The sequence below is a fragment of the Pristis pectinata genome, chromosome 6 (assembly GCF_009764475.1).
Source record: "Pristis pectinata isolate sPriPec2 chromosome 6, sPriPec2.1.pri, whole genome shotgun sequence".
Taxonomy (NCBI): Eukaryota; Metazoa; Chordata; class Chondrichthyes; order Rhinopristiformes; family Pristidae; genus Pristis; species Pristis pectinata.
Window position 1 is genome coordinate 106418175 of NC_067410.1, and position 27394 is coordinate 106445568.

Below are 27394 nucleotides of genomic sequence, written 5' to 3' on the forward strand. Positions count from 1 at the left end.
TGGGGCTTCATTCTGAAAGCTAACATGTTACCTACATAGAGTATAGACCAGTACAGCACAGGATTAGGCCCTTCAGCCCACGATGTTGTGCTGAACTAATTAAGCTAATGAAACCTAATCCCTTCTGCCTGCACAATGTCCGTATCCCTCCATTGATGTGCTTATCTAAGAGGCTCTTAAACACCCCTATCGTATCTGCCTTCACCACCACCCCAGGCGGCGCATTCCAGGCACCCACCACTCTCTGTGTAAAAAACTTGCCCCGCACATCTCCTTTGAACTTACCCCCCCCTCACCTTAAGTGCATGCCTTCTGGTTTCAACCCTGGGGAAGGGATATCGGCTGTCTCCTCTATCTAAACTCTGGTTAGGCCGCATCTGGAATATTGCATTCAATTCTGGTCATCTCATAAGAGGAAGGATGTGGAGGCTTTGGAGAGGGTGCAGGGGAGGTTTACCAGGATGCTGCCTGGATTAGAGGGAATGTGCTATCCTACCTACTCAAAGGAAATATTCGAGTGGCAAAGGTTAACGGCTGCTGCAAAGAAATAGTTGAAGGTTTGATAAATTGGTAACACGTGATTTTAGGTGACTAAAATCTATCTTGTTTAACTATCTGCATTTTTCTCATGCATATGCATTACTTGTATCCACTCATATTAATGTCCCTATCAAACTCATAACAGTCTAACATATCATAGTCTGGTTAAGATTGCCTGATTAAATAGCCACCATTACAAATGATTAATTGCAAACAGGACATTGCAATGCGATAAGATCCACAGTCTAATGGCCTATCTCCTGGAGAATTTGATCTCAGTGTCGTGGCAAATGGCATACAGGCAACCATTAACTGGAAGCTTAGTTCATGCCATGAAAGAACTGTCAATGTGTGTGGAGACAGAGAAACAGAAAAAGACATAAATCCAAATGGGAATGAAACTTCTTTTGATTTACTGGGAAGATGAACACTTTCAAAAATCCATCACCACATTTGAGTCCCCTACTTCAGAGAAGTGTAGAGATCTTCTCACAGCTACCATCGGGCAGGAGGTACAGAAGCCTGAAGTCTTACACCACCAGGTTCAAGAACAGCTACTTCCCTTCAACCATTTGCTTCTTGAACCAACCTGAACAATCCTAATCCCTACCTCAGTACAGCAACACTATAACCACTTTAATCACTTTGCACTACAATGGACTTTTTTTGTTCCAATTGTGTTCTTTCTTGTAAAAAATTGCATATAATTTCTGTTTAATATGTTTTTCTTGTGAATGTTGTGACTCTGATGCTATGTGCCGGTGATGCTGCTGCAAGTAAGTTTTTCATTGCATTTGTGCACACATGTGACAATAAATTCGACTTTTTTGACTTTTAGAGATGTCTCCTTTGCTCCATGTGGGATATCCCACTTAACCCAACCCAGCAGATCACAGTGGTCAAGTTGACGGTTCAAGGTGGGATTAATGGAGACAAGTCAAGTCAAATCATGTCAAGTTTATTGTTGTGTACACAAGTACGGTGAGGTACAGGTACAATGAAAAACTTGCTTGCAGCAGCATCACAGGCACGTAGGTACAAACACACAGAACATAAATTATACATAAATTATACAAGACAGTGAAGAAAAGCTGTGCAAAACAAGACATTAGTGCAAAAAAAAACCCACAATCAGAGGCAAGTCCATGGTAGTGAAAGTCTGTAGTGTTCCGTTGCTGAGGTAGGATTGGGGTTGTGCAGGTCGGTTCAAGACTAACCACCTCTGGCAGCACATTCCAGGCACCCACCACCCCTTGTGTAATAACCTTGCCCCGCACATCTCCTTTGAACTTATTCCCCCTCACCTTAAATGCTTGCCCTCTGGTATTGGACATTTCTACACCGGGAAACAGATACAGTCTGCTCTATCTGTGCCTCTCATAATCTTATAAATTTCAGTCAGATCTCCTCTCAGCCTCCGCCGCTCCAGACATGTGGGAAAATAGGTGGTTGATGGTCAGCAGGAACATAGTGGGCCGAAGGGACTGATTTCATCTTGCATCTCTCTGTGACTCTATGAGTAGATCATTCACATCTCTCTGACATGGTTTACCCTCTCAACAGCAAGACACAATTTAACCCAAGTCATGGTCCAAAGTCCTTTCGTTAAGTTTATTGTAGTTACACTATACAGAACTTATTTTGTTTGGTTGTAAGAAGGCAGTTTTATGAGGAGAAAGACCTTTGGTTTACCTGCACAATAGACAAAAAGTCAGGAAATTAGCTATGCTAACAACTTGCATTTGTATTGTACATTTAACATATTAAGACACTTCAAGGCACTTCACAAGAACCATTATCAAACAAATATATGGCATGGAGTAACACAAGGAGATACTAGGACAGGTAAATTAGATCTTTAATGTTGAAAGGACTGGACAGAGTAGACGTGGCCAAGTTGTTTCCCCTGGTGGGTGAGTCCAGGACTAGAGGGCACAGTCTTAGAATTAGAGGGTACCCATTTAGAACAGAGATGAGGAGAAATTTCTTTAGCCAGAGGGTCCTGGATTTATGGAACTCGTTGCCACGTACAGCTGTGGAGGCCCAATCATTGGGGGTGTTTAAGGAGGAGATTGATAGGTATCTAATTAGTCAAGGTATCAAAAGATATGGGGAAAAGGCCGGGAAATGAGGCTAGATGGGAGAATAGCTTAGCCTATGGTGAGGTAGCGGAGCAGACTCGATGGGCTGAATGGCCTGCTCCTGCTCCTTTGTCTTGTGATCTTGGTAAAGGAGGTTTCAAGGAGTAACTTAAAGGAACGAAGAGAGGTGAAGGATGTGCAGTGCCAAACCGTACAAAAGCAAGTCTTAGCAGCTTGCAAAAGGCATTTGATCTTGTTGAGACAGCTCCATTCAGGGAAATTCCAAACAAATCAGCAAATCCTGAATTTTATTTAAAAAAAGTCAATCCATGCCATCATTTAGTTATAATCAGATTATTCAATTGGCAAGGATCTTCATAATTTGCAGAGAGCACACTTGACTTTCAAAAGGATTTGCATCACCTTCCAGACAGATTACACACTCAAACCTTGAACCTGATCCTTGGGAGTGAGCAGTAATTTCCTGAATTTGTCTGTTGAGAATCCTTCAAGATAAATTGTGAGCAACATACACTGGAGTTTCCCACTTGCAATCAAATGGGTGAGATTCCCTGTCGGAGAAGTTGCCTGTTTGATGTTTCTGAGTGGGCAGTTTCTATTAAATCTAGGAAGCAGAATATTGGTGTTGGCAATGCATGAAGATTGTTTGTACCTTGAGGATCCTTTTCTTTATTCATGTAAGTGTCATTGGAAAGGTCAACCTTTATTCCCATCATTGTCCAGGGAAGGTGAGAGTGAATAACATTTTTGACAATCAATCACCTTGCTAGACTATTACACAACGTAGTTCAAAGTTCACTATTGTTGGTTGAAGTCTCTATAGAACATAGAACACTACAGCACAGTACAGGCCCTTCAGCCCATAATGTTGTGCCGACATTTTATCCTGCTCTAAGATCTATCTAAACCTTCCCTCCCACAAAGCTCTCCATTTCGCTATCATTCATGTGGCTATCTAAGTCTCTTAAATATCCCTAGTGTATCTGTCCCCACAACCTCTGCCGGCAGTGCGTTCCACACACCCACCACTCTCTGTGTAAAAAACTTACCCCTGACATCCCCCTTGTACCTTCCTCCAATCACCTTAAAAATTATGCCCCCTTGTGTTAGCCATTTTTGCCCTGAGAAAAAGTCTCTGACTGTCCACTCGATCATCTTGTACACCTCAATCTATCTTCTAGAGTTTAAAAGAATGAGGGGGGACTTGAAACACATAAGATCCCTGAGGGACTCGACAATATAAATGTGGTGAGAATGTTTCCTTTCGTGAGTGAACCTAGAACTAGGGGTCACTGCTTAAAAATAGGAGAATCCCTCATTTAAGATTGAGATGAACCAATTTTTTTCCAGTGTGTTGCAGCTCATAGCAACTTTCTTCTTCAAAGGGCAGTGGAAGCAGAATCTTTTGAGGATTTTAAGGCAGAGGTTCTTGATAAGTGAGGGGGTGAAAAGTTACACGGGATAGGTGAGGAGGTGGAAGTGAGATTACATTTAGAGCAGCCTTATTAAATGATGGCTGGAACTGCTCTGCCCATGATTGCAAGAAACTGTAGAGAGTTGTGGACACAGCCCAGCACATCACGGAAACCAGCCTCCCTTCCATGGACTCTGTCTATACCTCTCGCTGCCTTGGTGAAGCAGCCAGCATAATCAAAGACCCCACCCACCTGGGACATTCTCTCTTCTCCTATCAGGCAGAAGATGCAGGAGCCTGAGAGCATGTACCGCCAGGCTCAAGGACAGCTTCTATCCCCTGTTATAAAGCTATTGAACGGTTCCCTTATACGATAAGGTGGACTCTTGACCTCACAATCTACCTCGTTGTGACCTTGCACCTTATTGTCTGCCTGCACTGCACTTCCTCTGTAGCTGTGACACTTTACCCTGTATTCTGTTATTGTTTTTACCCTGTACTACCTCAATGCACTGTGTAATGAATTGATCTGTTCGAACAATGTGCAAGACTTCGGTACAAGTGACAATAATAAACCAATTCCAAACTAGGGCCAAGTAACCTACTCTTAATGGGCATGTTCATATGTATTTAGATGGAATTTCAAGCAAGGAGATAAGTCACTTGGTCTCCTTGATCAGTGCCGGTGTTTGTAACTTCCCTTATCCAATCTCATCCTAGCAACACAACTTTCTAATCTTTTCATCCCTGTCTACTTATCCAGCACCCCTTTGAAAGCTTCATCTTGACTCCTTGTGATAGCAAGTTCCACATTCTTATCATTCTCCGAGTAAAAGTAGTTTATCCTGACTCCTCTTTTCCTTTTGTCAGTGACTGTCTCAGGTTTATGATCCTTGACATTGGACTTCCCCAATAAGCTGAAACATCTACTGTAACTGTCAGCCACAAGCAAACTGCTGGAGGAACTCAGCAGGTTGAGCAGCATCTGTGGCGGGGAAAGGAACTGTCGACATTTCGGGTTAAAACGTCAACAGTTCCTTTCCGCTCCCACGGATGCTTCTCAACCTGCTGAGTTCCTGCAGTATTTTGTTGGTTGCTCCAGATTCCAGCATATGCAGTCTCTTGTGTCTTCTCTGTATCTCTCAGACTCGTTTGTAAATCGAGGATACCTCCATCAAGTCAGAAGCTCAGTCTTCACTTGCCTCAAGACAGCGGTCTCCCGACATCCCTCATCACGTCCCCAGTTCTAATTTCTGCATCTTCTCTAGAACCTCGGTACCAAGTTGTCCAAAATCTTGAGTTTGTGTTCATTCAGTTTTCCTCATAGGAGAAATCACACCTAATTTGATTGTAACCCCAACTCCACATTCACATCTCAGTAACCTCTCAGGCCCTTGCTTATCAAGAATCTCCAAGAAAGGTTCACTTTCCTGCCTGTTCCTCATAACTATTGACATACTTATTGACAAAAAATCTGCCTGTATCTGCCTTAAATCCATTCAGTGACTTGCCCTTCACATGGAGTATAGTGCTCAGTTCTGTTTGCCTCACTACAGGAAAGATGTGGAAGCCATAGAGAGGGTGCAGAGGAGATTTACAGGGATGCTGCCTGGAATGCGGGGCATGCCTTATGAAAGCAGGTTGAGGGAACTTGGCCTTTTCTCCTTGGAGAGACGGAGGATGAGGGGGGACCTGATAGAGGTGTATAAGATGATGAGAGGTATTGATCGGTGGATAGTCAGAGGCTTTTCCCCAGGGCTGAATTGGTTGCCACAAGAGGACATAGGTTTAAGGTGCTGGGGAGTAGATATAGAGGAGATGTAAGGGGTAAGTTTTTTACTCATAGAGTGGTGAGTGTGTGGAATGGGCTACCGGAAACGGTGGTGGAGGCTGATACGATAGGGTCTTTCAAGAGACTGTTAGACAGATTCATGGAGCTGAGTAAAATAGAGGGCCATGGGTAAGCCTAGTAATTTCTAGGGTAGGGACATGTTCGGCACAGCTTTGTGGGCCGAAGGGCCTGAATTGTGCTGTAGTTTTTCTATGTTTCTATGTTTCTATATCTCTGGAGTAGACAACTCTAACATCTTGTGACTCTTTGAAAGAAGAAATTCTTCTTCCCCACCTTAAATGAAATTCCAATTTATCCCAAGGCAATGCCACTAGTTCTAAATTCCCTCATCAGTAGAAACATCTGCTCATTGTCTAACTTCTCAATGCCCTCAGGGTCTTACATGTTAAGGTCAATTCTCATTCTCTGATTTGATTTGATTTCTTTATTAGTCACATGTACATCAAAACACACAGTGAAATGCTTCTTTTGCGTAGAGTGTTCTGGGGGCAGCCCGCAAGTGTCGCCACACTTCCGGCGCCAACATAGCATGCCCACAACTTCCTAACCCATATATCTTTGGAATGTGGGAGGAAACCGGAGCACCCGGAGGAAACCCACAGAGACACAGGGAGAACGTACAAACTCTTTACAGACAGTATCCGGAATTGAACCCAGGTTGCTGGCGCTGTAATAGTGTTATGCTAACCGCTACACTACCGTGCCTGCTTCCAAACTCCAATGGGTGTAGACCCAACCTGCTCATTTTTTTCCCTTAAACATCCCAGGAATAAACCCAATGAAACCTTTCTGAACTGCTTCCAATGCAAGTATATCCCTCCTTAAATAAGGAGACCAAAACTGCGTGCATTGCTCCATATGTGGTCTCACCGATGCCCTGTAGAGTTGTCGCTTATTACAGTGTAGAGGGATGGAACTGGGGAAAGTTCAAGTGTAGAAAAACAAAAGCGTCTAGATGCTGGAAATCTGAAATAAAAAAAACAGAAACACTCAACAGGTCAGGCAGCATGTGTAGAGAGAGAAGCAGAGATAATGTTTCAGGTCAATGACCATTGGAAGTGGAAAGGTTAAAAATGCATGCGTGTTATGCTGCAGGGTGAGGAAGGAGGGAAGAGAACAAAGGAAAGGTCTGTGGTAGGATGCAGACCAAGGTGTCCAGGTGATATAGTTGTTTCCAATCATAGCTACGCTGTCTGGAAGAGAGTAAATGGACGACGATGAATGAAGGTGGAGAAGGGGGAAAAACTTGGTGGAATTGTGAGATGCAGAACATTGCTGGAACTCTGAAACATAAGAGAATACTGGAGATACCCAGCAGGTCAGGCAGTGTCTGTGGAGAGAGAAAAACTGAGTTAATGCTACAGATGATGACCTAATAATAAAACTGACCAGTTCTGTCACAGACAGGAAAGGCTGGTTATCTGAAATTGTTAAGGGCAAGATTGAAAGGCCCAAGGGAGTATTGATTTATTATTATCATATGTGTTGGGATAGAGTGAAAAGCTTTTGTTTGCGTGCCATCCGGACAGATCATGCCGTAGGTAAGTACATCAGGGTAGTAAATAGAGTCACAGAGCAATACAGCACAGATACAGGCCCTTCAGCCCACCCAGTCCATGCCGACCATGGTGCCCACCCAGCAAGTCCCAATTTCCTGCGTTCGGCCCATATCCCTCCAAGCCCCACCCCTCCATGTACCTATCCAAGTGCTTCTTAAATGATACTGTTGTACCTGCCTCACCCACTTCCTCTGGCAGCTCGTTCCATATACTCACCATGTGAAAACGTTGCCCCTCAGGTCCCTTTTAAATCTTTCTCCTCTCACCCTAAATCTATGCCCCCTAGTTTTGGACTCCCCTACCCTGGGGAAAAGACTGTTACCATAGAAAAACTGAATGCAGAATATGGTGTCATAGCTGCAGAGAAAGTGCAATGCAGGTGGACAAATAAAGTGCAAGGGCCACGCTGAGGTAGATTGGGAGATCAAGAGTTCATCTTTTAGCATATGAGAGGTCCGTTCAAGAGTCTGATAACAGCGGGGTAGAAGCTGTCCTTGAGCCTGGTGGTATGTGCCTTCAAGCTTTTGTACCTTCTACCTGACGGGAGGGGGGAGAAGAGAGAGTGACCCAGGGTGAGAGGGGTCCTTAGTTATGCTGGCTGCTTTCCTGAGGCTGGTTTGCGTGATGCGCTGAGCTGTGTCCACAACTCTCTGCAGTTTCTCACGGTCTCGGGCAGAGCAGCTGCATACCAAGCCATGATGCATCCAGTTAGGATGCTTTCTATGGTGCGTCCGTAAAAATTAGGCTGACAGAAGATGAGATGTCATTCCATGAGCCTTCACCGGGCTTTGCTGGAACAGCAGTGGAGGCCAGAGAGACAGAGGTGAGAGCTTTTGGGTTTTTTTGGTTTTGATTTATTATTGTCACTTGTACCGAGGTACAGTGAAAAATTTGTCTTGCATACCGATTGTACAGGTCAATTCATTACACAGTGCACTTACTTTGAGTTAGTACAGAGTGCATTGTTGTAGTACCAGTAAAAGCAAGAACAGTACAGAGTAAAGTGTCACAGCTACAGAGAAATTGTAGTGCAATAAGGTACAAGGTCACAACAAGGTAGATCGTGAGGTCAGAGCCCATCTCATCATATAAGGGAACCGTTCAATAGTCTTATCACAGTGGGATAGAAGCTGTCCTTAAGTCTGGTAGTACGTGCCCTCAGGCTCCTGTATCTTCTACCTGATGGAAGAGGAGAGAAGAGAGAATGACCCGGGTGGGTGGGGTCTTTGATTATGCTGGCTGCTTCGCCAAGGCAGCGAGAGGTAAAGACAGAGTCCAAGGAGGGGAGGCTGGTGTCCGTGACGCGCTGGGCTGTGTCCACAACGCTCCAAAGTTTCTTGCGGTCTTGGGCAGAGCTGTTGCCGCACCGAGCCGTGATGCATCCAGATAGGATGCTTTCTGTGGTGCATCGATAAAAGCGGGAGTGAGACGGAGCATTTAAAGCGACAGGCAGCTGGAGGTTCAAGTGTTGACTTGTTCACTGCAGGTCTGCAGGGAGTTCCAGCGTGGCAACTGCACCAGGGGCGAGAACGACTGCCGCTTCGCCCACCCGGCAGACATCGCAATGGTGGACACCAACGATAACACGGTCACCGTCTGCATGGATTACATCAAGGGGCGGTGCTCCCGGGAGAAGTGCAAGTACTTCCACCCCCCTGCCCACCTGCAAGCCAAGATAAAGGCAGCACAACACCAAGTGAACCAAGCTGCTGCCGCCCAAGCGGCGGCTACTGCAGCCGCTATGGTGAGTGACCAGCGCTCTCCAAACTGGCCGGCTGGCACTTTAAAGGAGCCGCTGCTAAATTTTACCGCCACATTTACGTTTCTAGTCCGGTGAGAAAGAGAAACAGTCAGGCAATATGATTTGCAACCTCGTTTCTTGTGCTGCAACATTTAAAGTTATTGTTTGTGTTCTTCATTTGAAGTGAGACAGACCAGTAACTGTAACAAGTGACAGCTAATACCTGCTTTTAACTTGGGTGACTTGTTCTTTTGCTTTAGGCTATATTTGCGTACCTCTCTCGCCCCTGTTACTGTTTATAATTTGTACGTGTAGATTTTAAATGTGCACTAGCCCACAGTAAAACCTTGTTGTGTGGTTTCCACCCCTCCCCAAGGCAGGGGAGGGGAACGGTGGCGGGGAGGCAGTGATTCATCCCAGACTCGCGTGCACCGTACGGCAGCCAGCACGCCGTCCTCCGCTCCCGGAACTTGAGGGGGTGGGTGTGGGGGGGGGGGGGGGATCGTCCTCCCCACCACCCAGTTTCGGAAGCCTTTGCCGGCGCTTACGGCACGCGCGGCCCAGGACGAATCTCCCTCCCCGAGCATCTTTAATGGGCAGGGGAGCTCTGGTGCTGTGTTCAAGTGCGTAACGCTGCCCAACCGCCTTGGGCGCCAATGGACACAGGAAGTGGGCGCCATCTTCCTTCGTTGAATGGGGCATTGGTTTTCTTTGTAATTAACCTACTATATATATGTGTAACAGTCCTTAGCCTCACAACGACTACTCAGTAGTGCCTTTATTGTGCATGCCTAGTCTTGTTATTTGTTGTATATGGCATTCCGATGATTTGTTTTTTTTATTTGTTTTTTTCCTCACCCCCCTACAATGCACTGCTGCCCCCATGATGCACCTCTGCTTGCTGTTTATGTTAATGCGCTTGAACCCCATTGGCCCATTGCCATCATGTGCTCGCTGCCTGCTAATTAAGACTCAGTCGGCTGTCAAATCACTGAAGCGACCCCTCGAGGCAACCTTTGACCTGGTACTATGACCTTTCACCTTTTAGCTTGGCATGTAGCTTTAATAGGGTTACGAGTTATAACTTAAATCATTAAAAGAAAAGAAATCGAGTACTAGTATTTTGTTTTTTCCGTTGTAAGCACTATAGGGCGGTGATAAATTGACTGTGGCACCATTGGCTCTGAATCATCCAAACGTTAACAAGTTCACGCAAATTTCAAAATGCCTAAATTCTTAGTATCCTGGACGATTTGCAAGCGAATTGCCCAAAAGATGCAATTCAGGAAACATTAGTGGAGATAACTGATAACATACCACACTCAGCTCATCACCAATGGGGATGTCCCGACAACATAACATTAGGGGGAGGGGTTGTTAATTCGATATATTCATTATAATTCTATACTGATGTGATTGGCATGGCTTTCTTTTAATTTGAAAATGTAATGCATAAATGTTTGTTAGTCAGTGTGTAGATACCTGCATGATTTGCACGGCAAGTTTTGTTTTTGTTTATGAGATAATGGGTGGGGTATATGAAGAGCAAGGTTGTCTTTATTTCGTCAATGTTGCTTTTATTAATTGCTCTTAAGGATATTTGGTTAACATTGCTTTTAATGTTGATCGCCATGGAGTTGGCAGTGCAAACTATTTGATTTTTTTTGATTCAGTCTCACTTACTGCGTGCTTTGTGGTGTGTAGTAACATAAAGTGCAGTTACTTTACTTAAATTTCCTGCTGGTTTCGTTAACCAATTAGTTTATTGGGTAATGCTTGCTGTACATAATTGTTTCTGTGTGTTTATTTTTGTGTCTTGTTGCAGGTAGCATATTTGTTGCTTGCTTGCTAAATGGCTAGAAATGAAAAATTGTCCAGCGTGGTATTTTTTACTCGATACTGATTATATGTTTTTTTTTTCCTTTTGTTTGTCTCTTTTTCCTCTTCCTCTGTCTTATTTTTTTTCTGTTGTACCCTCCTTTTTACCTCAACCCGTCATTTGCAGGGTCTTCCTCCCGGTGTCCTTCCCCCACTACCAAAGAGACCTACACTAGAAAAAGCCAATGGTGCCACGACAGTGTTTAATACTGGTGTTTTCCAATATCAACAAGCCCTTGCAAACATGCAGCTACATCAACAAACAGCTTTCATCCCTCCAGGTGAGCAGACCACATCTCTGTGCTCGGCACCGGGTCACTCGAAGGAATAGTTGTGATTCTTTTTTTTGTATGTTTTTCACTGATGTTTTGTCGAGAGTAAAATGCACTAACGAAAGCATTCCAGTCACCTTGTTCCACATAATTTGATTTCCCTGGTGTCTTTCTCTTTTTTAATCATGAGATTACAATAATAAAGCTTTTGTTTTCTAACTTTGTGACCTAAGGAAATGGGAGATAATGCCAGCAGCTCGACACTCGTAGAATCAGAAATGCGCTTCAGCCGATCTGTCCGGAACTCGGGTTAACGGGTTGGGTGGCACAGTGGAGCAGCTGGTACAGCCGCTGCCTCACAACTTCAGCGACCCTGGTTCAATCCTGACCTCGGCTGCTGTCCGTGTGTGTGAAGTTTGCACGTTCTCCCTGTGACGGCTCCAGGGTGCTCCTGTCTCCCAAAGGCGTGCGGGTTGATAGGTTAATTGGTCGCTGTTAATTGCCCCATGTGTGTAGGTGAGGGGTAGCATCTGGGGGGAGTTGACAAGAATGTGGGGAGAATAAATAACATAGGATTAGTGTAAGTGAGTGGTTGGTGGTCAGTGGAGACACAATGGGCCAAAGGGCCTGCTTCTGTGCTGTATCCCTCTGTAATCCTGCTTCCCTGTCTTAAACTGGAGCCTTACACGGCTCTTCATTGTGATTCCCAGGACCCCAGCACAGCACCCACTGAGTGGAATAATCCTTCTCCCTCAACATTCTGCTAATCTTTCCGTCAATCGAATCAAATCCGTGCTGAAAGCAGAAGGTGTTGGAAACACTCAGCAGGTCAGGCAGCCTCTGTGGGAGAGAGAGTGAGTGAGAGCGAGAGAGAGAGAGAGAGAGACGACGTTTCAGGTTGATGACCTTCCATCGAAATGGTCGCCCATTTCTCTCTCCACAGACACTGCCTGACCTGTTGAGTGCTTCTAGCCTTTACAGTTCAATTGCAGATACTCAGAAGCGGTGATATTTTGCATTCTGTATCCTTCAGCACCCCTCTCTTTCCCTTCCATTCCCCCAGCTTTTCCATGCCCCCTCTTTGCACACCCTACCACATTTCCAAGCCCCCCACCTCTTTCTTCTGTAAGACCATAAGATACAAGAGCAGAATTAGGCCATTTGGCCCATCGCCATTCAATCATGGCTGATTTTTTCTAACCCTGTTCTGCCACCTTCTCTCCATCACTCCCTTACCAATCAAGAACCGATCAATCTCTGCCTGAACTACACCCAGTGACTTGGCCTCCACAGCCCTCTGTGGCAATGAATTCCACAGATTCACCACCCTCTGGCTGAAGAAATTCCTCCTCATCTCACTTTTAAAGGGACGTCCCTTTATTCTGAGGCTGTGCCCTCGGATATTAGACTCTCCCACTGATGGAAACATCCTCTCCACGTCCACTCTATCCAGGCCTTTCAGTATCCGATAGGTTTCAATGAGATCCCTCCCTCATCCTCTGAACTCCATCAAGTACAGGCCCAGAGGCATCAAACGCTCTTCCTATTTTAACCCCTTCATTCCTGGAATCATTCTTTTCAATCACCTCTGGACCCTCTCCAAGGCCAGCACATCTTTCCTTAGATACTGAGCCATGGAGAGAAGTGCTGGGCCATCTCCAGGGCCTAGTATCTAAGGAAAGATGTGCTCACAACTTTCCCTTTCTCTCTCATAGAACATTACAGGCCCTTCAGCCCATGATGTTGTGCTGACATTTTATCCTGCTCTATCTAACCCTTCCCTCCCACATAGCCCTCCATTTTCCTATCATTCATGTGGTTACCTAAGAGTCTCTTAAGTGTCCTTAATGTATCTGCCCCCACAACCTCTGCCGGCAGTGCGTTCCATGCACCCACCACTCTCTGTGTAAAAAACTTAACCCTGGCATCCCCCTTATACCTTCCTCCAATCACCTTAAAATTATGTCCCCTCATGTTAGCCATTGTCACCCTGGGAAAGAGTCTCTGACTGTCCTCTCGATCTATGCTTCTTATCATCTTGTACACCTCTATCAAGTCACCTCTCATCCCCCTTCTCCCCAAAGAGAAAAGCCCTAGCTCACTCAACCTATCCTCATAAGACATGCTCTCCAATCCAGGCAGCATCCTGGTAAATCTCTTCTGCACCCTCCCTAAAGCTTCCACATCCTTCCTATAAGGAGGCGACCAGAACTGAACACAATACACCAAGTATGGTCTGACCAGAGTTCTATAGAGCTGCAACATTACCTCTCAGCTCTTGAATTCAATACCCCAACCAACGAAGGCCAACACTCCATACGCCTTCTTAACAACCTATTGACCTGCGCAGCAACTTTGAGGGATCTATTGACCTGGACCCCAAGATCCCTCTGTTCCTCCACACTGCTAAGAGTCCTGCCATTCACCTTGTATTCTGCCCTCAAATTCGATCTCCCGAAGTGTATCATTTCACACTTTTCCAGGTTGAACTCCCTCTGCCACTTCTCAGCCCAGCTCTGCATCCTATCAATATCCTGTTGTAATCTACAGCAACCTTCTACACTATCCACAACACCACCAACCTTTGTGACATCAGCAAACTTACTAACCCACCCTTCCACACCCTCATCCAAGTCATTTATAAAAATCACAATGAGCAGGGGTCTCTCTCTCTCTCTCTCTCTCCCAACTGAATGACAGGGGTATCTCAACTGAATGATAACAACAAACCACATAGGAAGAGGTTGGAAGGTTGTTATTAGTGGTGGATATTACCACAGTGTGTCTGGATTGCAAAAAAAAAGCCCCATCTGGTCTACTAGCATCCTTCGGGGAAGGATATCTCCGTCCCTCCCCAGTCTAGGCCATAGATGACTAAGGCCAACACAATGTGGTTGACTCTCAACAGAAATGGCTAAGCAAACCACCCCATTCAGGAAGGGAAATAATAGGAACACCCTCATTATGTGTACTTTGGAAATGTGGCTTCAGTTGTATGTGGACTATTGGGATAAAAATCATTCTCCACTGCAGTCTCTTGTGTCTCCATGCTCCCTCTGCTGGTTGTTTAAGGAACATGTAAACTGAAAGCTTCTGAAACATCCTCATGCATAGATAAAGCAGGGATATGCACTATTATTTCAAACAGGGTATCTTCTCCATTTAAGTACTTGAGTTGGGCTCAAGCCCCCTAAGAATACCTTGTAAGATCTCCCAAGAGTAATGTCTCCAGGCTTAAGACCTGTCTCCAGGCCTAAGACTTTTGACTTGTCACAATACTGGTGACTGAAGGAATGTAGTGAAAGTGCATCGGGTTGATTCCTGGAGTAGCAGGTTTGTCCCTTGAGGAGAGTTGAAGCAGAATGTGCCTATCCTCTCTTGAGTTTGGAACGATGATCTCATCGAAGTGTACAAAATTCCCATGGGGCTTGATAGGGCAAATGCCAAACTGATGTCTCCCATGGATAGGGGGTCAAGAATTAAGGGTCACAGCCTCAAAAAATGCAGTCAGTCATTCAGGAAAGAGAGGAGGAATCTCTTCACCTAGAATCTTATGGAGTTCTCTATCCATGAAGGTCAGTCACTGACTGTACACAAAGTAGAGATTGAAAAAGCAAAACATAGAACATTACAGCACAGTACAGGCCTTTCGGACCACGATGTTGTGCCGACATTTTATCCTGCTCTACAATCTTTCTAACCCTTCCCTCCCACATAGCCCTCCATTTTTCTATCATTCATGTGGCTATCTAAGAGTCTCTTAAATGTCCCTAATGTATCTGCCCCCACAACCTCTGCCGGCAGTGCGTTCAACGCACCCACCACTTTCTGTGTTTCTTGCATCCCCCTTATACTTTCCTCCAATCACCTTAAAATTATGTCCCCTCGTGTTAGCCATTTACGCCCTGGGGAAAAGTCTCTGACTGTCCACTCGATCTATGCCTCTTATCATCTTGTACACCTCTATCAAGTCACCTCTCATCCTCCTTCTCTCCAAAGAGAAAAGCCCGAGCTCACTCAACCTATCCTCATAAAACATGCTCTCCAATCCAGGCAGCATCCTGGTAAATCTCCTCTGCACCCTCTCTAAAGCTTCCACATCCTTCCTATAATGAGGCGACCAGAACTGAACAAAACGAATCAAGAGGTGCAAGAAGCTGGCGCTGTTGTAAAAAATCAGCCATTTTTATCAATTTTTTTATCGCTTTGTTCCTTTTGGGCAACACAGTGGCGTAGCTGGTAGAGCCGCTACCTCTGAGCACCAGAGACCCCGGTTCAATCCTGACCTCAGATGCTGTCCGTGTGGAGTTTGCATGTTCTCCCTGTGACCGTGTGGTTTGGCAGTTGATTGGCCACTGTAAGTTACCCCTAGTGTGTGGGTGAGTGGTAGAATCTGGGGGGAATTGATGAGAACGTGGAGATTAATGTAGGATTTGTCTCCATGAGTGTTTAGTATGGAGTCAGTGGGCCAAAGGGCCTGTTCCTGTACTGTACTGTTCTTTGATCTAAAATAGAGTCATAGAGAAATTGGATGTTGTGCTGCACTAATTAACCTAATGACACCCAGTTAAACTAATCCCTTCTGCCTGCACATGGTCCATATCCCTCCATTCTCTGCATGCTCACGTGTCTATCTAAGAGCTTCTTAAATGCCTCTACCATATCTGCCTCCACCACCACCCCTGGCAGCACATTCCAGGCATCCACCGCTCCCTGTGTAAAAGAAACTTGCCCCGCACATCTTTGAACTTTCCCCCTCTCACCTTAACTGCATGCCCTCCAGGATTAGTCATCTCAACCCTGGGAAAGAGATTCTGGCTGTCTACCCTATCTACGCCTCTCATAACTTTATAAACATCTGTCAGCCTCTGCCGCTCCAGAGAAAATTTTGTTTTTATGCAACAGAATAATCCCTCCCCTTAATATTTTTGTTCTAAGTTTTTAAGTTCTTACTCCTCAAAGACATCCAGAGAGGTACATGGATAGGAAAGGTTCAGAGGGATATGGGCCAAATGCAAGCAAAGAGGACTAGCTTAGATGGGCACCTTGGCCGGCATGGTTGAGTTGGGCCGAAGGGCTTGTTTTTGTGCTGCTTGACTCTGAGACTCTTATCGTGGAATCTCCCACCTAATGACCTAACCAGTTTAAACCTCCTCTGAATCTGCTGTGTATGAAGCTGGTCCCGTGTGAACTGAACTCATCGATGGTGGTAGTCCAGGTTTATGTTAGCACCTGAACTTGCGCGGGACATCGACCACAAAGATAAGGGAAGGAGAGGCAGAGGTCAGATTTTACAAGTAATCCTGAGAGCCATGATATGGATTTATCTGGGAAACGCCACAAAGGCATCTTCACATGCAGAAAGCAAAGGGAAATCATTAAATGGCGATTTCTTTTTTTCTCTCTTCCACCTCCCGTTTCTTTCGTTAAGGAAATGGAGACTGCTCTGTCTCTGGGCTTCGGAACAGTTCAAACTGTCCGGGATTGGGTTAGAGGTGAACGGGTACTATCAAGGAAGGGATGTAGAAATGCAAGTCTTTCACAGTAGCCAGGATACTTAATAGTTGGATGGACGGCCCATCAACTTGTGTTGGTTCTCAGGCCCAGTTCAGAGGTCAGAGTTAGCCTCTAGCTCTTTTTACCATGCAAGGGAACCCATTTTAAGCAACTGCCCTTTAATCCCTGGTCCACTTCCCCAAAGTCGAAATCAAAGTCAAGTTTATTGCCATACGTGTGTGCATGGGTGCAATGAAAAACTTCCTTGCAGCAGCATCACAGGCACATAGCATCAGAACAGCGGCATTCACAAGAAAACATACATTTCTGTGGGGTGTAATCACCCCTACAGTTTAGCAACACTATGACCTTTCTGATCACTTTGCACTAAAATGGACTTTTCTTTTGTTCTAATTGTGTTCTTTTTCGTAAAAATTGTGTACCATTTATGTTTAATTTATGAATGAAATGAGTTTTAATCTGTGTTCCAGGGTGGTCTAAAGTGGGACAGGTGAGGTGAGTACTCCCACAACGTTTGAGAAGATCACAAATCCCACAAATGTTAAGGTGATAATGACTAAGTGCTTCACCGTCCAATTTTGACCCACCCTGGACACAGATTAAAAACTCATTTCATTCCTAAATGGTACACAATTTTTTACAAGAAAGAACACAATTAGAACTAAAAAAAGCCCATTTTAGTGCAAGGTGATCAGAAAGGTTCATAGTGCTGCTAAACTGTAGGGATGATTACCCCCCACAGAATGTATTCCCTCAGCCATTGTATGCTACCACCCTGTTCAACCTTGAGGCAATGGGGTCAGTCAAACCTTGGTCTTCATCAAAGGCTACTTTCCAAAGGGATTGTAGTTGGAAGTGGAAACTCTGATGAGATTGTTGTGAGTGAGAAAACAGATTCGATGGGTCTCAAAAGCAAGGACTCTGAACACAGTCTGGCAGTAAATGATTTTATTTACAAAAGACGAGCGTGGGAAAATGGTAACGGGAGTAACACACACGTGCAAGTTTATAGCAAGCGTGGGAAAATCGCACTGGGGATATACCACACACACGCATACACAACGAACTAGGTACAGACAATCAGGGAAAAACAATACGATACCCACCACCCCTTGACTCAGTGCAGGCACAGCTCTGTGCTACTAGGGACCCTAACTAAAACGCTCCCAACCCTTTAACAGTGCACACCTCACCAACGATTTCTCCAGTGCCGTTCCACAGTACTCGGCCTGGAGTGAAGCAGGGCGGTCCCTTGAAGATGGCAAAAGAGAGCGAGCCGAGCACATGTGGCGCCCTTTACAGTGCTGGAGGGCTGGGGGGGGAGGGTCCAGCCTGGGTAATTTACAGGAGGCCAATGGTCAGATGTGTGCTGATGGGTGGGGGCGGGGCCAAACCTTGATTGGCAGTGGTGTGTCTTCCGACCAGGTAGTGGCAGTGCTGTCCACATGACAGCCACGACCCTCCACAATACAGAGATGCCCATCCCCACACCCCACCCGCATAGGAGGGAGTTACTTGCAACTTGCCAAAGCTGCGCTGAGCTCCTTCCAGTAGGAAGGTTCACGCTCAACCTACCCAGCTTTACTTCATTGCTTCAAAGGCTTTTATAATTATTTAATCTCGTGTGGATTGAACAAGCTACATTTAAACACTCTGATATTAATCAGGTGGCCCCCTGTGCACTTTTACTGCCATTGATATGCCTTTAAATTGTCCTCAAGGTTGTAACGTAGAACAAAAATACATCCACTTAGCGCACAGCAGGATCCCACAAATGTTAAGGTGATAATGACTGAAGAGCTTATCTTCTTAAACGATATGGGAGTACTCGCCTTCACCGTCCACTTTAGACCACCCTGGGACACAGATTAAAAACTCATTTCATTCTGCCCACACACACATCAAGCCAGGGTTTTGCATGGCTCCCGTTACCCAAGCCAAGTCTGCCTGGGGCTTTCTGAGCGATGTTGTTTCCTGTGGGGGTTCAGTGTGACACCAGGGCTATCGCTCGAGGCCATTGGTGTGCTCTTCTTCTTCTTCTTCTTCTTCTGGTATTACGGTAGCGTAACTAAGAACCGAGGGAAGTTGCGGGACTATTAGGTGTGTGATAGGGGTGGGGACAAATAGTAAATTTCATGGATCGCTGTAGCAAAAGTCAGCACAGAAACAATAGTCCGAATGTCTTCCCAATTAAAGATATCTTTATTAGTCACATGTACATCGAAACACACAGTGAAATGCACCTTTTGCATAGAGTGTTCTGGAGGGCAGCCTGCAAGTGTCGCCACGCTTCCAGTGCCAACATAGCATGCCCACAACTTCCTAACCCGTACGTCCTTGGAATGTGGGAGGAAACCGGAGCACCCGGAGGAAACCCGCACAGACACACGGGGAGAACGTACAAACTCCTTACAGACAGCGGCTGGAATTGAACCCGGGTCGCTGGCGCTGTAATAGCGTTACGCTAACCACTACACCACCATGCCTGCCCAATAACTGACGTTGAAGCACTGCAAAGTGCAGACACCAATCATCGAGGTCAGTCTTGAACCCCACCAACTTGCTTTCAGGATGAAGCAAATGATCGGCAAAGGAAGTGGCGGCCCACTGCACTGTCACCAATAAAAAGAATGCGCAAAGGGTTAAATAATCTTCCAACAATTTCATTAACTACAGAGGAAGGAAGTCTACGTTTGCTATTGCCGGTTATAATTACTGGCACGGGCTGCCCCATTCTCCTATTTTCTTCCGTCTCTGGTTTCATGTTTCGTCACTGTACCTTTATTTAAAGAGTCCATACCTACAACAGCGATTGCTGTGGGTCTCAGTGCAATGCCACTCCCTGCACAAGTAATGGCCACCCCTTAACCATCTTAATTTGGAAAAAGGACCAGGAGATCTTCAACAACAACAGTGAGAAATCTTCCAATTGACAATGAAAAAGGATTTAAAATCCCTTTGAAAAATTTAAAATCCGTCAGAAATTTTTTACGCCTTAAAGTGACCCACAGCATTCAGCTATAGATGTTAATGCAACAGAGCTGATAATATTATCACTGCTGCTTTCTTGTTTTATTTGCTTCACATTTCCTTAAGGCAGCGATGTGTGCTGGTATGAACAGTGTCCTTCCATTTGTTGTTCTCCTTCGCCATCCACTGTAAACTTAAACGTCACGGCATTGTAATGTAAAGGACATGGTCCTTGCAGCCTGATCGCATTTCTTGTTCTCCTTCCCTCTGCGGAACTAAGGGTGCTTCAGACAAGTTACTGGAGTGAACCAGACCCGCTATGGAAACACAGTTAAACCTTTACACTGCCGGTACTGTTAGCAAGGTTTAAAGCGTGGGACCATCATCAACTTTTGTTTAAAAATCAACCATAGTTTAAGAATGGTATAACTTATGATTCTGTTGTTCCTTTCAACTCTGCAGCAAGTTCAGAACACATTTTAAGAGGGGAATCACAGGGAACAGGAGGAGGGTGGAGCTGAGAAAAAAATTAGATTAGCCACAACCTTCTGGGGTTGGAGGTTTGAAGAGCCAAATGGTAAACTGGTAAATTGGTTTATTACTGTCACTTGTACTGAGGTACCATGAAAATCTTTGTTTTGCATGCCATCCATACAGATCATTTCATCACATCAGTGCATTGTGGTAGTTCAAGGGAAAAGCAATAACAGAATGCAGAATAAAGTGTTCCAGTTACAGAGAAAGGCAGATAATAAGGTGCAAGGCCATTATAAGGTAGATTGTGAGGTCAAGAGTCCATCTTATCGTTGTGGGGAGCTGTTCAATAGTCTTATAACAGCAGGATAGAAGCTTCCTTGAGCCTGGTGGTACATGCTTTCAGGCTTTTGTATCTTCTGCCCGATGGGAGGGCGGAGAAGAGAGAATGTCCGGGGTGGGTGGCGTCTTTGATTATGTTGGCTGCTTTCCCGAGGCAGCAGGAGGTGTAGACGGAGTCTATGGAGGGAGGCTGGTTTCCGTGATGCGCTGAGCTGTGTCCACAACTCTGCGGTTCCTTGCGGTCTCGGTGAAAGTAGTTTTCATACCAAGCCGTGATGCCTACTCCTGCTCCTGTTTAAGATCTTTTAGATATTTATTTTGTGGGGGGGTGGGGTGCTGGTTTACTGTGGTTAAATATAGAGGTCAGCAAGATCTCACAGGCAGCAATGGGATGTTGGCTGAGGGATGAGAGTTATACCAGGAAAAACTTCTGTATCCCTACTGACTTCAAGTTGCATTCACTGAGGTTTGATGTGTGAGAGGCTAAATTGGTGAAACCATTACCAAGGAAACATTAGTGCTGTTGCTGCATTTAATAGCATCCGTATAATATCCCGGAATCCCTTTGATTTACCTGCGAAAGTGCAGTGGCCGATTGTCCATAACCAGGTTCCAGAAGGATGGAGAGTGGAAGAAATGTCTTTGTTCAGAAGGTTGTCAGTATTTAGAAGTCTCTGTCCCAGGGGCAGTTGCAGATGCTTAGTTGCTCAGGTCCAAAGTTGACAGACAGCTAGACTGCAAATGGATTTGGAGATCAGGCGACCAAAAAAAAAGTCGAGTTTATTGTCATATGTACAAGTACAAGTACATGTATGCACAGGTGCAATAAATAACTTACTTACAACAGGATCACAGGACTGGATTTAGTGAATGGCAGAGCTAGCTCAAGGACCCAACTCCTGCTTCTAATATTCTTATCCATAAGAGGCATGTCAGCAAAAAAAGTAATTTGTCTTTGATGCTGGAAAGGGAGAAAAGACAGAATTGTTTGTTCTATTTCTTAGAAGAAATTAGGCTTCTGTAGCTACCTGAGCAAACAGGTAGGAGCTTGCGTGGACACCTCGCGTGACAATGCCACAGTACCTCAGCCTAGTCTGTTGGTTCGGACACTTGGACTGCAGCACGAACCCACAACTCTCTGCCAAAGAGGTGACTGCTGCTCCAACTAATTCCAGATGCTTAGGTATTGTACATCTTTGTTTTGGTCAATTGTGCACAGTTTTGGTCACCCTGTTATGGGAAAGATGTCATTAAACTAGAAAGAGTGCAGAAAAGATTTGCCAGGATGTTGACTGGACTTGGGGGCCTGAGTTACAAGGAGAGGTTGCGTAGACGAGGACTTTATTCCCTGGAACATAGGAGATTGAGGGGTGACCTGATAGTCCTATGATCATGAGACAGGGTGAAAGCACACAGTCTTTTTCCCAGGGAGGGGATGCTAAAAACAAGAGGGCAGACGTTTAAGATCAGAGGCAAGAGATTTAAAAGGGACATCAGGGGCAGCTTCTTCACACAAAGGGTGGCGCGTATTTGGAATGAGCTGGCAGAAATAGTGGTTGAGGAGGGCACATTAGCGACATTTAAAAGCCAGCTAGATAACTACATGGATAGGAGAGGTTTAGAGGGCTATGGGCCAAACGCAGGCAGATGGGACTAGCTTGCTGGGCAACACAGTCAGCATGGACGAGTTGGGCCGAAGGGCCCGTCTCCATGCTGTATGACTCTACGACTCTATCTGAAAGGGGACAGGGATTCACAGAACAGTATCTTCCTATGTTGTTTGTAAAATTTTGGATTGTTGTCCCATGAGTTTAAAAGGTGGTTTGCTCTAATTGAGATATCTCAAACCATAAAAGGATTCAGTCAGGGTGAGTGAAAAGGACTTAAATCATCTTTACACAATCTTAAAAATTAGAACTATGTTAGCTTGAAGTGAAAAGTGGAACTCACCCCCAAAAAAGTTTGGCATGAAGTGAAATATTCAAGAAGTGATCCTTGGGTAAGGTTCTCCAAAGGCTGGAGTGACAAACAATCTGCTGGAGGAACTCATCGGGTCAAGCAGCATCTGTGGGATGAAAGGAATTGTCGACGTTTCAGGATCAATGTCCTGATGCAGGGTTTCCTCCCACAGATGCTGCTCGACCCGCTGAGTCCTTCCAGCAGATTGTTTGTTGCTCTAGATCTGCACTCTCTTGTGTCTCCAAAGGCTGCTCTTGCATGCCTCCTGGTGGTTACTGCTTGCATGACACTGCCTCACTGCAAAGGACAGAGAGACAAAACACTTACCGTAGTTCCTAAACCTCTTCCATTTTCACCTTGCTGCAAATATCCATTCTAGAAATAAATTCATTCTTTGATCAGCGTAGTTCCTAATGTGGTCTAGGAAACATGACAACCAGATCACCAATGAGAAAAATAATTGGATTATTTGTTGAAATTAATAGAGCCACTTCATCAGAGCACCAGAGACCCAGGTTCGATCCTGTGCTCTGGTGTTGTCTAGATGGAGTTTGCACATTCTCCCTGTGACTGTGTGGGTTTCCTCCAGGTGCTCCAGTTTCCACCCACACCCAAAGACGTGCAGGTTGGTAGGTTAACTGGCCACTGTAAATTGTCCTTGGTGCATTAGACAAATAGTAGAATCTGGGGGGAAGTAATGGGAATGTGCGGAGAATTGAAAACAGAATTAACGTATAATTAGTGTAAATGGGTAGTTGATGGTTAGCATGGACTCAGTGAGCCAAAGGATCTGTTTCTGTGTTGTATCACTCTATGGCTCTAAATCTCTCTCAGCAGTGTTGCTTGAAGTCAAAATCTGGTCAGAACAATGGGGAAAAGTCCCCTGTTTTTCAAAATACCAGCATGGGACCTTTTCTCCTCACCTTAGAGGACCTGAGTTTAATGTCTCAGCAGAGGAGTGTACCACAGGACATGACTTTTCCCGAGAGTAAACCTTGGGGCATCCTGTCATGTACGTGGCTGGTGTAGCAACACTACAGACAATCCCAGATAGGGAAGACTCCCTGGTTTGCAGAGTTGTATGGTGACTGGCAGTGTAAAGGCAACAAAGAAATAATATTAATCAATATTAGCTACCAGCACACATGTTTAAGTATGTGTTTCACACAAAACACATTATTTTCTTGTAGATTAGGCTATTGTATGATTTGAGTGTGCTGAAATAGCACAAGCTTCTGTTCCCTCAATAACAATTTTTTCCTCCTTGTGACAATGGTTTCTAATTACACATGTGATGGGTTGTTTTAATTCTTTTCCCCTTTCAAATCCACCTTCCTGTTGCAATGCATGATGGGCAGGCTCAATATTGTGCATGACACCCGCTACAAGTGTTGGTAGGTGCCAGCTTTGTTATTCGATTATCTGTACCCGTACAATTTTTACTCGCTCTCCCTTCAAAGTCCACTGCCGAGATCACTACACCCTCACTACACCCTTGGCACTGCGCTTGAGTCCATTGTGTTTGTGCCTGCCCCATCTAACTAGTGCCATCAGCCTCCGTCCCACCACTGCGCCTTCCCCGTTGCCTGTTTCCCCTTGGAAGTAGCATCTTTTCCAACCATCAGGCAACACGTTGCAGACCTTAGCAACCTATCTTTGGTTCCTTCTCTTCATTACGGGCCACCGGTTTGTACAGCCTTGGACAGAAGACCCTGTACTAGAAGGGAAGCACAACAGGGGACTTACTGGCTCCACTTTCATTGAATGAGCCTAGATGGGATGTTGTTTTTCCCAAATATATCTGTCACATGGTGGATTATACTCTCATTTTCCAATGCTAACTAAATGTGATGAGACTGCAGTATGGTCCATTGGTTCTCCAAATGGTCCTCTGGCATGAAGGCTCATTGCTTCTCCAGCATGGGGTTTCGTTGGTCTATTCGTTCTCCAACATGGAGTTTCATTGGTCCATTTTTTCTCCAGCATGGAGTTTCATTGGTCCATTGCTTCTCCAGCATGGAGTTTCATTGGTCCATTGGTTCTCCAGCATGGAGTTTCATTGGTCCATTGGTTCTCCAGCATGGAGTTTCATTGGTCCATTTTTTCTCCAGCATGGAGTTTCATTGGTCCATTGGTTCTCCAGCATGGAGTTTCATTGGTCCATTGGTTCTCCAGCATGGAGTTTCATTGGTCCATTTTTTCTCCAGCATGGAGTTTCATTGGTCCATTGGTTCTCCAGCATGGAGTTTCATTGGTCCATTTTTTCTCCAGCATGGAGTTTTGTTGGTCCATTGGTTCTCCAGCATGGAGTTTCATTGGTCCATTTTTTCTCCAGCATGGAGTTTTGTTGGTCCATTGGTTCTCCAGCATGGAGTTTCATTGGTCCATTTTCTCTCCAGCATGGAGTTTCATTGGTCCATTGGTTCTCCAGCATGGAGTTTCATTGGTCCATTGGTTCTCCAGCATGGAGTTTCATTGGTCCATTTTTTCTCCAGCATGGAGTTTCATTGGTCCATTGGTTCTCCAGCTTGAAGTTTCATTGGTCCTAATGGCCCTCTGGCATAAAATTTGGTCGCACCAGCTAGACCTGATCCTTGAGTTTACCGATCCTCATAAAAACAATAGTTGGAGACTTTACAAACTGTCCAATTTGCTCTTGGCTAGGGAGAGCAAAAGAAAATGAATCAGATTCCCTACTTTTCATTATAATCCCCACTGAGGAAGATCAGTAGTGCAGAGGAAGAGGCCTTGTGGCTCACCACATCTTTATCTGCTCTTTAAAAGAGCTATCCAAATGGTTCCATTCTCCCTTTTCTTTGCCCAAACAATATTTCCTTCCCTTTCCTCCTCCGTTGCAATGGAATCTGCTCCCACCGCCCTCACGACAGGGCATTCCAAGTCACAACAGTTCACTGGATGAAAATAAATGCTCTTTGCTTCCCCTCTGGCAGCAGTTAAGAACAAAGGGTTATTTAAACTGTCCCAGATCCAGGATCAATCCGAGTTCAAACCTTACCTTAGAATTGTAACCCTGACTTCTGACCATGTAAGTTTGCTCAAAGATCATTATACAATGTCGCATCATCACCTTAAAGAGGAATTTCTATTGGTGATGAAAGTGCACCATTTGTATGGTGCACAGACATTGCAACTCAAAACCTTCCCTTCAACAGTGTCCTGCTCCTTTAAGCCACATAGTACTGTATTGACGTCTCCAATACCATCTCGCCCTTATGCCCCACAAAATTCACTGCTCCCACCAAAACTATCAAATCTATTATGCTGATTATTATCAGATTGGAATCACCCAACTCTGAGCCAGTTTTGTTGAAATATAAAAGTGGACTTTGAATGGATTGTGCTTCTCACTGCTAAGGTCAGTTTGAATTATTAAAGCTCTTTGTTACATAATTTTAGCTTTTCAAACAATCCTAATAATTATTATGAAGCAGTAAAACTTTTATAAATCTCGCTTTGCAATAATGGATAACTATTGAATTCTTTTTAATGACTTGTGGCTTAATTAAATGTTTGACAGAATATTTAGCTTAGAGTAACACTTTAAACTGTTCATTTTACGTAATATAACCCTAATTGATGTTTTTTTAGAGATGTGAAATATTAATATTTATGAGCTTGTCAAATTGATTTACCTAATTGTTGTTAATAAGTATTTTCCTCTTGTCTTTTTTTGATATTATGCGATTTTCTGCTTGCTCCTGCTCCCCGTTCCTAATCACTATCCCACCTCTTTCCCTCTTCCTCCTAACTTGTCCCACTTTTCTGCCTTCCCCTTTCCTCTCCTGATCCTGCACTATCCTTTTAATAAATGGCACTCGCTGGTGATGTCCAACTCTCTGCCAACCATTGATACCGTGGTTGCTCCCGACCCTTCCTCCCTCCCAACACCTTCCACCTCCCTCCCCACCACCCCAATCCTCCCCTGCTGCTCTCTTGTGACTCCCGCCGATTTTTTTAAAAAAGTACCCATGATGCACGGTGCTAATCCTGCGGCCGTTTCCGCGGCAACAACGTCTGCCACAAGTGTCCCCTTTGCAGCCACGGCAACCACCAATCAGGTTTGCTCATTTACAGCTTTGGTTGTTCTTGTTTCCATGGAAATGTTACCTTAAAGGTTGCGGCTTAACTGTCTGTCTTTATGCTTGTGGTTGTGGTTGCTGTACTTGTTAAACTGCACAAAGTTAAAATGTCCAGCCCATTTTTTGTTTGCAAGAGGAGGACCCTTATTAGATTCAATCCTTTTTTTACTGTTGTTGTACAAAATCCAACCCATTGCATTGCTCTTAATTGAGCGACAGCACAGTCTACTTGGCTGTTATATGCCCTTAAAGATCACCAATGATTGAATTTACCCCTCCAAGTCAACTGGTGGTCAAGTAATACACTGTGCACAAGATTGTGATATAAACGATTTGGATGAGAATGTACAAGGCGTGCTCAGTAGGTTTGCAGATGACACTCAAATAGGTGGTATCGCAGACAGTGAAGAAGGTTATCAAAAATTACAGGGTGATCTTGATCTGCTGGGTAAGCGGGCAGAGGAATAGCAAATGGAGTTTAATTCGGATAAGTGTGGGGTGTTGCGTTTTGAGAAGTCAAACCAGGGTAGGACTTTCACAGTGAACGGTTGGGCCCTGGGGAGTGTTGTAGAACAAAAGGACCTAGGACTACAAGTACATAGTTCCCTGAAAATGGCGTCACAGGTAGACAGGGTGGTGTAGAAGGTGTTTGGCATGCTGGCCTTCCCTAGTCA

At 44.9% G+C, this 27394-nt stretch overlaps 1 protein-coding gene across 14 annotated transcripts in view; it reads left to right on the forward strand.

Moving 5' to 3' along the window:
- Positions 1-27394, forward strand: part of mbnl1 (muscleblind-like splicing regulator 1) — a 414821-nt gene that overhangs the window by 363334 nt on the left and 24093 nt on the right. For 8 of the 14 annotated variants that reach the window (XM_052018920.1, XM_052018919.1, XM_052018925.1 and 5 more), the window contains 5 exons: positions 8954-9211; positions 10179-10232; positions 11214-11367; positions 23979-24014; positions 26605-26699. In XM_052018920.1, coding sequence (XP_051874880.1) covers positions 8954-9211; positions 10179-10232; positions 11214-11367; positions 23979-24014; positions 26605-26699 — 597 coding nt within the window. The remainder of the gene's footprint in view (positions 1-8953; positions 9212-10178; positions 10233-11213; positions 11368-23978; positions 24015-26604; positions 26700-27394) is intronic. The other 6 variants (XM_052018927.1, XM_052018924.1, XM_052018929.1 and 3 more) reach the window with 3 other exon arrangements.